Here is a 15,382-nt window from a genome sequence, read left to right as displayed (position 1 = left end):
GGAATGTACTCACATGACCTGCAGACACAGAGTACAGTACGTGCTCAGAGCTGTTCTGACACTCTAGGTTAAGAAAAAATATATTGTTTTGACAGTCTGTGAAGGACCACTTTATGCTGGCAGTCCAGGATAGGAAAATTAGCCAACACCATTTCCAGTTCCTCCCTCTGGCAAACCAATCCAGAACGTGGGGTTTGTCACATGCCCATGGGCTGACATTTTAACAACCCTAAGTCAGATGTTTAGGTGTTTGTCACTGCTTCTGCATGTATCATCTTCCTGCCTGTTTTGCCAGTGACGTTATTGTTATTATTGAAGCTGAAGGAGAGAGCTGGGAATTCAGTGCCTGACAAAGTGGGGAAGCAGGAGGAGCGAGTCTTGGGGCTGGTACATCCAGGGCTGCACCATCAGGGCAGGGAGAGAGTTCTGTCAGAGGATTTGCTGAGAAGTCACCAAGCAATCTGCCCACAGGGCCATGTCTTTGCATCAGAACAGGGAAAAAACCTGGCGCTTCTCTCTGATTTGTCATGAGAAGTTAAAACCAGGTGTCATCTTAGCTCCCTTGGGAGCAGTCCTGGGGATAAAAACAGCAAATCACAGAATAAGAGGAGTTTGAGATCAGTCTGTTTCAATTGCCAGACTATGTTGGTAGCTTAGGTGAAACAGGTTAGAAAACTTCCTCTTTTGTCCTTGAAGAGGCATCACTACAGACCTTCAGTACACCACAGCAACTTCTATGCTGCAGGCAGTTAGGAAGAAAGGAGGCCAAACACAGGCTTTATATAAAAGTTTGATGCCATGAAACCAGAATTTTCCATGGATCTAAACCCTGGGGCTCCTACAATCCTAGCTATTTGCTATGGGACTGCAAAAAATAATGTCTTCCTTCTGACTCACCCCTCTGAGCTCCTCCGACACTATGTGGCAAATATGAGAGAATGTTTACATGGCCTAGGACAGACAGAAAATGTTGATGGTGCTTCCTGTACAAACCTTATGCATACAAACAAAGAAAGCTGGGACCCGCTGGCTGGTGACATTCCCACTGGGGGCTCCTTTATCCTTTAGGAGATTTGGGCATGCACCTGCTGGAACTGACCATTAGCAGGAGGTCACACTACCCCATACTAACCGAAGGTATTTAGTATAAAAAAAGTACCAGTAATAAAAGCTTAGAAAGTAAAGGCCCTGCCAGAGTTTTTGCAGACACACTTCGGCCATCCAAAAATAGGTGTCATGATTCAGGTGAGAAAAACCACACCCCAACACACGTTTTCCTACCCTTGTTCATCCTTAGTCAAGAGACAGGGTTGAATTAGGAAATCTAGGTCTTTTTACCTCTGTCTTTGGTGTGGCCGTGGAGAATCACCTTATGCATCTGACTGTTCCACTCATATTCTACTACAACTAAAACACCTGCACAGATAAAAGATCAGCCTTGGCAAAATTCTGCTTCCTCTGGGTAAAGTCTGCAAAGTAAAAAATAATTGAATACAATCCGTTTCATTGTCCCTAAGGTAGCAGCAATTGATTTTTGTTCTGATTTGAGCGGGCTGAACCATTCATTCATACCTGCTCTTCTGCTGATCAGTGAATAATTGTGAGTCCATCTCCTCCTAGAGGAAAAAAAAAAACCCAGATATTGTATGTGTCAGTTGAGTAACTGGGCCGAAATTGGCTCGCTCTTTTGGCTTGTTTGTAGACAGGTACCTTTAGCGTGTTTGCAACACGCATCTGCTGTGACACATCACACGGCACGGCTTTCTGCCACCGAAATGCTACAAACAAGGCAACAGTCCAGATCCAACAGCCACGGGGACGGTCTGAGAACAAACAATTTGTTGTTGCTGCTGCTGTTACATCTCGCAGCCACAAAGAGCACGGGTCACATTCATTCGGACAAGCGGGGGCATTCAGGCCTCACCCGGGGAACCCCGAGCCGTGTCCCCACAGGGCGCTGGGCACGGAGGGCGCAGCAGCGCGGGTGGATGGGGTGCTGCGGAGGACGGGCGGCGTTTTGCTGCCTTTAAACTAAAAAAAGTTTTTAAACATTTGCTTGTTTTGTTTACATATTGCCGGGCAAGAAATCAATGCGCGAACAGAACGCGCCGAGCTGGAAAGCGACGCGCCCCTCCTTGTCCCCCACCTCTCTCCGTCCCGGGCAGCGCGGCGCCTCCCCGTGACGTCAAAGCGCGGCTCGGCTCGGGGGGCCCCTCCGCGTGACGTCACGGCTCGGCCCGGCGGCGGGGGGCTGCCCGTGACGTCACGGCGGCGCTGTGCCGGGCGGGTCCCCGTGACGCGGCGGCGGGCCGAGCCGGGAGCTGGGCGGGCGGAGCTCTGTGCGCAGCGCCGGCCGGGGCGGAGGCAGCCGCAGCAGCAGCCGCAGCAGCCGCAGCAGCCGCGAGCGGAGGGACAGCCCGGCGCCATGAAGTTCCAATACAAGGAAGACCACCCGTTCGAGTACAGGAAAAAAGAAGGGGAGAAGATCCGGAAGAAATACCCCGACAGAGTCCCCGTGAGTGCGCGCTGCCAGGGCGGCCAAGGCTGCGGGCCCGGGCTCGGCCGCCTTTGTTTTCCGTGCCGGCCGTCGGCTGCTGCTCGCCTTATTTTGAAGGCGAAAGACATGAGTTTAGGACCGATGATCGTGATCTCGCTGATCTGATTCAAATCCCCGGCTGCTTTTCTCCTCGGTGCAAAGCTGGGGCTATTTTTGATGCGGGAAGGGCTGCGGTGTGGGTGGGTGGGTGCGAGTACACCTTTTTCCCTGGGATCCGCAGTAACTCCACGGTGGGAACGCTGCTGGTCTTTTTCTGGCATGCGTGGGGGTGAGTGGAGAAGGAGCTCACCCTTGTTTCTCTGAAAATCGAGATCAGTGAGTGGGTTAAGCGCGTACTCTTCATACTAAACATGGTCCCCATCCGGGTCATCTCATACGTCCCTGTTATTTTTATTGTACTTCAGCTTGGCTTGTCTTTTCGATATAGCCTTGCTCTTTTCTTTTGCATACAGAAGAGGATATACATATATACAGAGGGAAAAAAAATGATACTTCTCAGTCCTTTTGCCCTCCTGTTTAATCATCCTGTGGAGAAAATGTCATTTGGAATGCAAGGTCATCTAGCTAAATTTTGCTTCCTCATTCTTAGGCCCCTTTGGAGTGCCTGTGGGAAACTTCTGGCTTAATAATTCCGAATAGTTACATAAAAAAAAAAAAAGAAATGACGAATCTAATTAAGTGTAGAGTGCTTTTTTCCTTTTTTAATAAACGTTTTGCAAGTATTCTTTTTTTCCATCCCCACTGGAGAGGTCTGCCCTAGATTTACTGCACAAGTGCACTACATTCAAAAAAACTGGGACCCCCTGTAAAACTAATGACAAACAGTTACAGGGGAAACAGTTACACCCCATATTTTCCCTACAGGCTAACTCTTGGGAGTGACCCTCAGATGGACTGGAAAAAGTTTTTGGAAGTCAGTATTTGGGTGCCTTTGTTCTCTCGGCTTTTGGGAGGCCTGGCATAACATGGGTTGAGCATGCAGCAGGTCAACTTGAAGTGTATGGGCCTGGGTATTTATGATGAGGGCTTTGTAGGTCTGGTGTGAGACGAGGTGTAAATTGAGGATTAATGTGGCAGATTGCACAGCAGGCCATGACAAATGTGTCAGGAAGAACCCTGTGGGGAGCCCAGGATGAGGCCCAGTCTGGCAGGAGGGAAAGGAGGTCAGGATAGGGGGGGCATCAGCAGAACTTTGTGAAGAAAACCAGGACCAGAATAACAAGGTGTGTTGGAGGTAAGGGTATTTGGAAATGATGCACGGCAAGGCCCAGATGTGAATTACGAAGGATAGCCTCTTGTCGGAGCTGCATACAAAGAAATGAATGCAGCACTCTGTTCTTCACATCACTTCTGTGTCTGCCCTTCCTGACGGCAGGATCCTTGAGGATGTAATCCTTTTGGCTGCCTACGCTGCAGTGCCGTGATACATCTCAGCATTTTGATGAGATTTTAGTGCCCTGAATTATCACAGTCACCACTCGGCAGCCGCACAAATGTAGGTAGTCTGAATTCTACCCTTAGGATTTTCCTTGTAGGTTTTTTTTTTATGTGTGTGGAGGCTTTAGTGTCTCAGAAGAGATAACCTGCATTATTCAGCAGACTGAATGCAGTTGCCAGTCAGATTAACAGAGTACCTCCATTTCTCCCTTGCCCCTTTGCAGGAGGGAGATGTCTCTTAAGATCTCTTGAATCAGTGGTGATCTGATTTAAATCTTTCCTAAATCTTTCCTAGGGGCTTAGAAGCCCCAACACACACCTCATTCTCATAGGCATGACTTCTTTTCCTTTATTATTCAATGACCAATCCACAATCCCCCTCCTTCCCCCTCAGGTCAGGGTAAGTCACAGCAAGCGGTTTGGAGGCAAGAACTAAAGGTTTCTCCCCACTGCAATTTATTGTGTTAGACACTGCCTTGTTTGACTTTGCTGGTAAAAAATGTGAAAAGTGCTGTTACTGTTCAGGCTGCACCTGTTCAGTGAGATTGTGGTACTGTCCTTCCCTCACAGCATTTACCAGCTGCATCTTTTACAGAAATGCATGTCCTACCTCAAACTGCCTCAAGGAGCTTGAGTGCCTGGTACTAACTTAGGTACTTGAAAGTCTTGAAGTAGTTGAGGTAGCCATGTTTCTATTTTAAAATCAAGCCTGGAAATTTCAGGGGGTTTGGCTGTGTTGGCAACATTCAAATGGAGCACAGGGAAAGATGCCCTAGTTGGTACCTCTCTGGTGTGAGATATTTTGCAGACACTCAGTTGGCTCTAGAAGGATTCAGGTTAGCATAGCACCACGTCCAGGCTAAACGCACCAGGCTCAGGATAACATTTTGTTCTGGGGTTGTGTCTCACTGGTGGGGCAACATCATTTTGCTTCCAAAGTAGGATTAGTCCACAGCAGTTCAGCCTTTTCTCTTACACAACAGCTCTATTTGCTGATTTGGATTGCCAAAGAGCTATGGGAGCATGGAACCCTTAGAAATTAGTCCCGCAGTGTCTCAGATGGAGTGTTTACAATTATGGGGTCTAAGGAAATTAAAAAGTTTAGGAAGTTCAGAAAATCCAGCTTTGGATTTAGTTTAGGTGGTCAGAGTGGTTTCTGCAGAAAAGCAAGCCACATAGGTTGAAACGAGATGTATGTTTTACCAGTTCAAAAACACATATCACAAAAAAAAAAAAAAAAAAAGCCTGCAGTTTTTTTCTGCACAAACACAGTAGTTCCAAAGGTTTCAATGGAAAAGGAGATCTGATCACTTTGGAATACTTCCTGCTTCTTAGGTAAATATTTTGCCTAGCTCTGCTAACAAAATTTATCTTTTAGCAGAAGACCTCTTGGTCTGTTTGACCTTAAAACTGTTGACCTTTGTATTTTTCTGTGTTAGAATAAAAGGAAATTAGTATTTTTTGTCAGGGGTCTCTGTTGGTCCAGTTGCTCAGATGGTAGGCTGGTTTCAATTATTGTATGTTTATATGATTAAGGAAATGTCCATAGCTATGTGAAATATGGATAATAAACTTAAAGGATATGAATTTCAGAGTAGATGATAACTCCTGAAGAACTGGAGATTTTTAAAAAAAGTCCCCAATGAGCTGTATTTTCTCTTTAATTCTTTGCTTCATTCTAGAGCATTTGGTATTGGTGAAAGTAGAAATTGGGATGTGGGACTACTGGGAGTAGGGCTGATTTTGTACAAGGCAGTTTAGAACTGTAACCTGGAAACAGATGAACTTAACTTGAGTTCATGTATTAGCCTCCTGACAGCTTCTTCTCGCAAAATTAACCTGAATTGGGAACATCAAGGTGTCCTAATTTTTTTTTTTTTTTAATCAGCCATTATGGTTTATTTTTATGTCTGTTCTGGACTCTTTTTCACTCACCATGCTTACTGCTGCTGCCCTGGGCTCCCAGCACAGCTATTGGGAGTGATTTTGTCTTCTGTTCTGCTTCTTTAAGTCATCTCACCTGTGTGTTCTTTATGTTGTGTATTTGTTACAGATTAAATACCTAAAGGCCTGGTAGCACCATCAGAGGGTAATATCCTTATCCACTGATGCTTTTTGCACCATTTTGGTTTATGATAATCATCATCTGTTTCTTGCTTTCTCTCTCTCTCTCTCTCTCTCTCTCTCTCTCTCTCTCTCTCTCTCTCTCTCTCTCTCTCTCTCTCTCTTCCAGGTAATCGTGGAAAAAGCACCCAAAGCCAGAGTACCTGACTTAGACAAAAGAAAGTATCTTGTGCCTTCCGACCTCACAGGTAACAATATCTATCTCCTTCCTTCCTGATTTTCAGTGAGAGGGTCTCAGAAGTGCTTTTTACTCTGTGATCAGCACAAGAAAAATATCCAGACAGGCTCAACATCTCGTTTATCTGCTGTCCTTGTTGTATTTATACCTTACAGCCTGCATTACAACATGCAGAATTCTCTGAGATCTTTTGAGGTATCTCACTGGCTTAGGTAGTGTGTCACAGCTGAGTTCTAACCACGACAACAGTGAGCAAATTGTGTATCATGAGCAGTGTCATCATCACCAGTCAATAATGACCTCGCTGCAGAGTTGCCAGAGGCTGTACTCTTGTTGCAGAAAGAGACAAGTTCTTGCAATAGTCCCACCCTTTTCCACCCCTGTGGCTGTAGTCATTGCTGCAAAGTTCTTTTTCTGCATGGTCATGGTGATTTTGAGTGTGATTACGTCTGTTTTTATTTAAGAAAATGAATTAGTTAAAGGAACAGTATTTATTTTTCTTGCAGTATTTAATGGACTGTGAAAAACTTTCTTGTGCAACATAGTTCAAGTAAATAATAAGGATCTTCTTTTTTCAGGAATGGTTTAACCATTTACACCAAGGCTAAATTCTCTAAGTTGTCTTTGATCTGTAGGATTTAAAGGTTAAGCTAGTTAAACATCTTCCCACCAATCCCCTCAGTAGAGCATTTCATACCATAGTAGGTGGAGTGTGGATTTGGAGGGGACATGGCATGAGGTGTGTACCTGAGAAACTGCCAGCTCTGAGTGGATTGGCTGCTGATGTGGTTACAGTCATGAGGTTACTGCTTTCTTCTGTTGTTTTTTTTCCCACCATTGTTCGTTTTCCCCTACTTTTTATATACAGTATGTGACTCCTACCACCAAAAGAAAACATCCATGGTTAGGGTTAAAATACAAAAATAAACAGCAACAACAACAACAACAACAAAAACACCCCTCTCAACATTTCCTTCGGCATCTAAGGCATTTTTTGTCCTCTTCAGTTGGTCAGTTCTACTTCCTAATCCGAAAGCGGATCCACCTGAGGCCAGAAGATGCTTTGTTCTTCTTCGTCAATAACACCATCCCTCCCACCAGTGCTACCATGGGCCAGCTGTATGAGGTAAGCCTGGCCCTTTTCTCTTGCCTTTTGTTGGCAAGAACAATGTCATTGGTTTCAACTTGGTCACAGATGCCTGAACACAGGGCCCCTCTCATCCTAAGCTGTATCCCAACACCTGGTCAGGGGAGTTCCGTGCCCCACTTAGGAGCCTGGGGAGCTTTATCAACTAGTTGTTTGCTAGTTGAAAGGGTTGCGGCAAATAGTTACCCCAGCAGTGATATATTGGTCCTACTACTTTAACAAAGTATTGAAATAAACCACTTCCTTCTCTGAGGAAGGATTGGGGCTGGGGAGGGTGGAGAACATAGGTTTTGCTGTGTATAAAAAAGTGATTACCTTTTAGCCAGTAAAAATAAGTAAAAAGCCAGTAAATGGCCAGTATCACTGGGCATCCATTTGTCTATAAATATTTTCATAGGGAATACTTATTCTTTGTCTAAAATTACTTTTTCATCATTTGTACTGCGTATGTGAGGGTTGTGTAGGATGCTGTGAGCACTTCTGCCCACTGTTTCTACTCAGCAGTGTTATTTGATCAACCTTAAAGGCATATTGGATGCCCGTATTTCTCAGTTCTGTAGCCATTATATCATGGGTGGTTTGCAGCCTGGATTGATTTCTCCTTGATTTCTCCTTCTGCTGGGTGTTTTAATGAAAGAGCTCTGGCCGGGTGCTGTGAGCCTGTCACTTTTTGACAGTAACTGGACACTTCATCAGTCTGTGTACTGATGAAGATAATAAAAGATAACGTAGGCTGGGTGCTTTCCAAATCTGAACACGTCGAAGGAAAGTGTCTGGCTGTCCAGAGCTGAGGTCAGATCTCTGTTGCTGGCATTCTGCAGAATTTTTGTGTCAGTGTAATCACTTAACATCTCAGCTCTACTGCCCTTATCTAAAACAGGACTTAAAAATACAGCCACTTGTCAAAGTGTTCTGAAAAATAAAAATACCATCTAAAAGTGATTTTTGACTTATTAAATCTGTCCAAGTTCGTCTCTCAATCTTAAGACCGTGCCACTACTGAAATACTGGTGAACAGTCAGAGCTGTTTCTGTTCCATGCTTGCAGCACAGCCTGGCTGTGGCTCTTCAAGTAAATTCCCTGTGTACAGAAATGTGTCCTGCCTGTATATAGAAGCAGAGCTGTGGCCAGAGTTCTCTTTGGTCTTGAGAAGCGAAGTCTTCAATTTAAACGCAGAGGAGCAGTGAAAGAGAAGTTATCTGCTCGTTACAGTGATCTCTGAGTTGGGATTTCTCAGTGCAGTGAGTTTCCAGCTTTGGCTCCTCACTTTGTCCCTTTGTCCCTGGCAGGATAACCACGAGGAGGACTATTTTCTCTATGTGGCCTACAGCGATGAGAGCGTCTATGGCAAGTGAGCAGCAGCCCCCCAGGCATGCAGGCTGGATGGACTGATGGAATGGATTGGCAGGGAGGGGGTTGCTGGAGAGGCAGGAGGAGGATGCATGAGAAGAGAAAAAGAGATCTGGAAGTGAACCACCTGCACAATGTCATCAGCTTCCACACATTAATTATAACCATTATTTTTTAAATTGAGGGGAGTCAGGGTAGGGGGACAGGGTGAACTTGAAGATAATAAGAGGTTCCACACTGGGGGTTGGGGAAACTCTACTGTTCACAATTCTTCTCTTGCCACAGCTGGAAGTAGTTAGTGCTGGAGGCTGCTAGACAAGCCAGTGTAGTGAAGCTCCAGGAGAGTGACTGGGCAGGATGGCCATTTTCATGTAACCCTTTCATTTGATGAAGAAGGCATGCTATGTGTTGTACACTGACCTTGTCCTGTCTTGTCCATGGCTCCCATTCAGTGAGCTGTGAAGCCCTTCACTCTGCCCACGCAAGGCTGTCCTGTGCTGACAGTCCTCACTCAGCTGCTACCTGTGAATTGTTCCAGGGTTATTGTGTTTCCCGTCATTTCCATCGGTATTAGAAGGGCTGGTAGCTCTGTCCATCAGTATTAGAAGGGCTTACTCTGAGGGCTGGGAACTCCTTAGCTGTAAGACATGAAGGTGGTGTAAAGGAAGGATTCTTCAATTTTTTTTTTCTCTTGTTGCTTTAATTGCAACTGCTGGGCAGAAAAATGACCCTTTTGTTCTTTTCAGTGTAGTCAACTGAGAAACTCGTAAGCACAGGGCTAGAAAGGACCTCAGGAGCCCTCACCAGCTCTGAGACAGGACTGAGTATCCCAAACATGTTCACTGTGGCTGCTCATCACTGTTCTAACTGAACTTCACTGCAGAAGATCCTGGAGGCTGCTGAGATTGTCTGTTCAGTTCCTAGCTAGCCTACAAGTGAGATTGCTTTTCTTGATACCTAACTTTAGTCACCCTTGCTGTGCATTAAGGCAACTAACTACTAGTGGTCTTGTTTTTGGTGAACACAGAAAATTATCTATCAATGTTGTCCTTGTACCAGTCTTCTGCAGATTTGATGATGGCAGAATTCCTGTGGGTTTAGCCTTCCCTTCCATGTCTGATCCCTGTACAGCCCTTGCACCACGTGCACAAGCGTAAGAAATCAGTCACTGCCACGTGTTTTGCTGGCTTTTTGTGATTGGGTAACAGTGCCTCTCTTTGCCACAAGAGAGGTTCTTTTAGACTTGAAGGGAAAAGGGAATAGATTATCCGTAGATTTTTTTCTTAAATTATTTTATTTTAAGCCAGTGTTGTTCTTAGAAGGGTGCCAGATGGGTGCTGTCCTGTGCAAGCCTTATGCTGTCATGCCAAAGCAGTTTCTTCCCAGTGGCACGAACAGCAGATTTTCCCATTACTGCTATAACTGTGAGGAAGGAATGGGTCTTGGAGACTGAGCTGACTTTCAGGAAAATTCTGGGGTCTTATTTACAAATCAGAGAACTAGGCCTGAATTACTGTAAACATTCCTACATTCAAGAGAGGGACCAAGCGGGAAGAAAAGAGAAGGATGAAGAAAACAGGCGAATTCCAAATTAAGTTGAAGGAGTTTGCTCAGTTTACTTATCTGTAAGGTTAGATCACTGTTCCCTGTATTCCTCAGGAATGAGAAATCAAGATGCTCCTCTGAGTGTGGGGAACAGGAAATCAGGTTTCAGCCTTCTCTGACTGTTGTTACGTGGAGGTGCATGAGGCAGGAGAGCTCTTGGGAGTGTCAAGTGGGAGTTACTGGCAAAACTCTGTGAAGGTCAGGGAAGGCAGCGTGGTGGGGCAGGAGGGTTACTGCCTGTGTGGGGTGGGAAGTACCAGAAGAATGGGGGAGAAGGGAGGAACCACAAAGGATGCAGACAGAGTAGTCAGAACGGGCAGACAGAAAATGAGGGAACAAAGGATGACGTAGGTGGCGTAATATCCCCAGTATTACATCCTGAACTTCAGGTTTGCTGTTCCATCCTGTGTTCATCTGGAATAAGTGTGTTAGGATGAGTTGTACCTGCTGCCAACTTAGATGACTTCAGTTTCTGCCTGCACTGCTCAGTCCTCTCTTTTAGACTCACTCTCCTTGAACTACTAGGCTCTCTTCACATCCTTTCGGTGCAAATCTGCATCAGTCTCTTGTTTTAGGAAGCTCTGAATATTTTGAAGCAGAGAACAGACCCAGGAGGCTTTCTAGGATAAAAGAGAAGACACAGGCAGATGGTGTGCATCTCTCTGCTGCTGTCCCACATGTTCATGCCAAGCACGTGGTTAAGCACACTCAGGGGAGAAAGAGTTGGCATCTGGGGTGCTTGGCTGTGTGTTCAGTCCTCCCCCTCCCGCTGCTGGGTTTATAAATGACACGTGGGACTAATCACAACTGTTTGTTACGTGTAGAGTTTACGATTTAATTTAGTTCTTTTACAGTTTTTTCAACTGAATTGTGCATTTCTGTTTTTGTGCTAGTATTGTACAAGGTAATGATGGTAATTTTTTTGTGTTGGTTAGCTGCAGGTTCTTGTAAAATAAAGTTCAGACTAGAGCTTAATCAACTTATCAATAAAGATGCATTTGAAAATCACAGATTGGTCCAAAATGGGTGACTAGCATTTCTTCCCGATGTGGGCTTGTAAATAAAGGAACTTTGCCAGAACTTTTGCTGCTGCTTTTTCCCACAACCCCAGGTTTACTCTGTTGTGTCTACCAGGACAACTCCCATCTCTCCTATTTTTGGTGGTATTGTCATATACCCACCTAGCTGTGTCTTGCCATGCCACTAATGGGAACTTTAATTGGACCTGGATGATGTGAGAAAGTCTTAAGATGCATAATGACTACACTGATGCATTTTCTGCCATTTTAAGGCCCTGAAGAGTGATGGGGCCTCAGGGGCATCACCAGCCCTGCCTGTCCCTGCCAGGCACCTTGGACCACCTGTCCTGATGCCCGTGACCTAGGATTGTTTGTGTCTGTCCTGGTGCTGTCCCAGTCAGCCCCTCAGGACTGTGGGCACCTGTGCTGGCACTGCTGCAGCAGGGCTGGCCTGCAGCTGCCTCAGCCCTGCACAGCCATGAGCCCATGGAGACCCTGCCCTCAGCCCTGCACAGCCATGAGCCCATGGAGACCCTGCCCTCAGCCATGCCCAGCCATGAGCCCATGGAGACCCTGCCCTCAGCCCTGCCCAGCCATGAGCCCATGGAGACCCTGCCCTCAGCCCCGCACAGCCATGAGCCCATGGAGACCCTGCCCTCAGCCCCGCACAGCCATGAGCCCATGGAGACCCTGCCCTCAGCCGTGCACAGCCATGCGCCCATGGAGACCCTGCCCTCAGCCCCGCACAGCCATGAGCCCATGGAGACCCTGCCCTCAGCCCCGCACAGCCATGAGCCCATGGAGACCCTGCCCTCAGCCCTGCACAGCCATGAGGCCATGGAGACCCTGCCCTCAGCCCTGCACAGCCATGCGCCCATGGAGACCCTGCCCTCAGCCCTGCACAGCCATGAGCCCATGGAGACCCTGCCCTCAGCCCTGCACAGCCATGAGCCCATGGAGACCCTGCCCTCAGCCCTGCACAGCCATGAGCCCATGGAGACCCTGCCCTCAGCCCTGCACAGCCATGAGGCCCTGGCCTGCTGGAGGGATTCCTGCCTCGTCAGCTATGGATAGGGCTTATCACACCTCTGGCTGTGCCCCACTGCCTCTGGTGGGTGCAGAAGGACAGGTCCCATGTGCTGTGCCAGCCATGTCCCTCACGGAGCCACCTGTGTCATCACAGCCAAGGCTGAGGTGGAACTCGCTGTGGGAAGAAGTGGGAGAGGCCCAGGGAGTCCGCCATGCCACAAGGCCCTCTAAAGGTAGGAGAACGAAGATAAGGAAATCTGTGATTCTTTGAAAAGGAAGCCTGAGAGAGTGACAAATGAGGCTGCTTTTCTGTGTGGATATTTATGTGTTGACGGGAAAGGAGTCTTGCTGGGAGCTGGCAAAACCAGCGGGTGCCATTTGTTCAGCACCATGACTCCAAGCCAGGCTCTGGCAGTGCGTGAAGAGGAAAGGGATGCATGCTGTCATCTGGAGAAGCAGTGACAGACGTGCCACCTCCTGCTCCTCCATCCCTCCTTCCATGTCACCTGTGGTTTGTGTGGGTCCCTCTGGCTGAGGGAGCAGGATTGGGCCATGGCAATGCTCCAGAGGGACCCTTGGCTCCAGGCCTGAGCACTGAGAGAGGGAGTTTCTTGGTGTGATAAAGTCAAGAATTACAACAGTGAAATTCACAGGAATAAAACCTGCTATGCTTAATAGCACCTTCTCTTCCCACTGCATACAGAGGGGAACCACTGTGAGAGCTTCTGTTGCTGCTACTGAGGAGAAGCAGTAATTAATCCTGCGTTGGAGACTGCCCATAGCAGCAATTTCTGTGCTCATACCCACCACTGTCACTGAAACAAGCTGCCCCTGTATGGCAGAAGGCTGCTGTGACTGCAGCCTTCTGTAGATGGGCATAGATGCAGCTAAAAGCATACACTATTAGCTGAAATAATTTGAATTTCAGTTTCCGATACAGTGAAGATTTTTCTGTGTGGGTTGTGGTATTGTCTGCTGGCGCAAGTAGAAAAGTGGTATAAAGTCTATCTAAGCAGTCATCTCTCACTCCCACTCTCACCCCTTCCCTTGGAAAACAGTTCCACAGGATGTTTGTACCTGCCATGCTGCCTCGTATGTTTGTATCAGTGCCATTGCTGAGAGGCACTAACACAAAATGTGCAGGCCAGTACATTGGTGAATGTAATTTACCTGGTCGAAATGTGGAATATTAGCTTGTGCTCCAAGGCTATTTTATTTATAACCTTTGTTCATTGGGTTATAGAAATGGCATTAAAGCAAGGCCTGGGGGAAATGATGAGCTCAGCTGGTTTAAAGAGGTTAAATAATTAATACTCTGCCTTGGTTACTATCACTGCACCTGGGATCCTTTCACCAGTCATCCTGATGCTTTCCTTTGAAGAAAATATTTTCCTGGAGCAGAGACTACCCAAGTTAAGAGATCACTTATCTTGAGGCCTTACAACATCACTGTGAAGGACATATATGGACTAATGTAAAAAGTCCAAAATCATGCTAAACTCTGATGTTTTCACTTCCATAAAACAGTCGTGTCTAAGATTAAAGAAACACTGATTAAAACAGAAATAGGACTACCAGAGGGAGAAAGTCCAGCTCATTGTTGTCACTCAGTCTCAGATGAATGCTTCCCCAGGGTGAGGCACAGAGAGTGACTGCAGAGCTTATTACTGGCACGGCACTTGCAGGGACTGACTTGGGGACTGACCCAAGCAGAGCACAGCTGACCACGAACAACAGCTGCCCCAGCACGTGCTGCCAATCTTTAGAAGTTGTTTGTGTTCCTGGAAGCTTGCAGGCATCCCAAAGCGCAGCTCAGGCCTGGATATTGATGTGCTACAGGAATTAGTTAATATTCTACTGAAAATGCTGGATCTTGCAGCACTTTTCTGTAAAGGAAGGGTCTGATTTTGCTCTCTGGCCAATGCCATCTGCATGTTGTATAGGTCTTTGGGAATTAAAATATTGTTAATAAATGCTAAAAACAGTGATACATGGAAGCAGGGGGAGAACATAAAGAGGTCCTATCTTTCAAATGAGGACATTGCTAGAACTGCATTAAGGTTGAATATACTGAATTACTAGCTGAAGGAAAAACTGATCTGATTCATTTTCTGACCACCCTTTATTCCCCCCACATCCAGGAGGAGTCTTTCTCAGAGCTCAGGACCCTGTTTTGGCTTTTTGTGACAACCCTCTCTTTATCACTGGTGCTGCCTCCTGCAGTGTCCACACACCATTCTGAAATCCAGAGAGCTTTCAGGAGGGAGCAGTGCTTGTGCCTCACCAGCCATGAGCCAATGCATATAACCTTTGCAGGTTGCTAGCTTGCGACTTGGCCCCTTTACAATTTTCCACGTAGCAGCAGACCTTTAGGTCAGTAAATGTAAATTCCTACATTAATAAACCCCTGCTGTTTGCAGAGGATATAACTCTCTGCTGTTTACTAAGGCAAAAGCATTCCCATTCAGTGCTCTCAGCACATGTGGCAAGTGTCACAGCTGCCACCAAATCTGCAGACTGTTTCCTTGCTGATGAAAATCTGGCTTTGCTCTCCCAGATATGATCCCTTCTGCTAGTGCTCAGCATTATGGATGCTGTTCCCAAGGGACTGATGGAGCACAGGGGGTGACAAGAGGGTGGCAACTGCCTGCAGTACTTGAGAGTGTTTCCTAATGTGTCAGGGAGATTAGGAGTTCATGGTGTATACACTTGTAGAGAGAGAGTTCTCCTCCTTGGAGTAAACCCTTTACCTTTTCTTTGCCTCTTGTGTCCTGGGGTATCCTGCTATTCCTCCAGTAGCACCTTCCCTTTTCCCAGCAAGATTGTCAGGAATAGAAAGCTTTCCTTACCATTTGATGTCCAGCCACCTCCTCTCTCGGAGATGACAGAAGGCTGAGATGTTCTCTCATGCAGCAGCCATCCCCTCTCTCCGTGAC

At 46.7% G+C, this 15,382-nt stretch overlaps 1 protein-coding gene across 1 annotated transcript; it reads left to right on the top strand.

Moving 5' to 3' along the window:
- Positions 1 to 2,329: 2,329 nt before the first annotated feature.
- Positions 2,330 to 11,408, top strand: GABARAPL1 (GABA type A receptor associated protein like 1). The gene is made up of 5 exons (XM_066183699.1): positions 2,330 to 2,515; positions 6,228 to 6,306; positions 7,304 to 7,422; positions 8,733 to 8,794; positions 9,540 to 11,408. Exons 1-5 carry the CDS (start codon positions 2,426 to 2,428, stop codon positions 9,550 to 9,552), a joined length of 363 nt encoding a protein of 120 aa, XP_066039796.1. The 5' UTR covers positions 2,330 to 2,425; the 3' UTR covers positions 9,553 to 11,408.
- Positions 11,409 to 15,382: the final 3,974 nt, after the last annotated feature.

The sequence above is a fragment of the Chamaea fasciata genome, unplaced genomic scaffold, assembly GCF_029207755.1.
Source record: "Chamaea fasciata isolate MVZ Bird 193981 ecotype frontalis unplaced genomic scaffold, bChaFas1.0.hap1 SCAF_5, whole genome shotgun sequence".
NCBI lineage: Eukaryota > Metazoa > Chordata > Aves > Passeriformes > Sylviidae > Chamaea > Chamaea fasciata.
This window is presented reverse-complemented; position numbering and strand designations above follow the sequence as displayed.

Bases quoted from the DNA above. Each gene is read 5' to 3' on its own strand.
- GABARAPL1 (XM_066183699.1), top strand. From the start codon at position 2,426: ATGAAGTTCCAATACAAGGAAGACCACCCGTTCGAGTACAGGAAAAAA. The intron at 6,307-7,303 runs GTAACAATATCT...TGTCCTCTTCAG, and splicing joins TGTGCCTTCCGACCTCACAG to TTGGTCAGTTCTACTTCCTA. The intron at 7,423-8,732 runs GTAAGCCTGGCC...TGTCCCTGGCAG, and splicing joins CCATGGGCCAGCTGTATGAG to GATAACCACGAGGAGGACTA.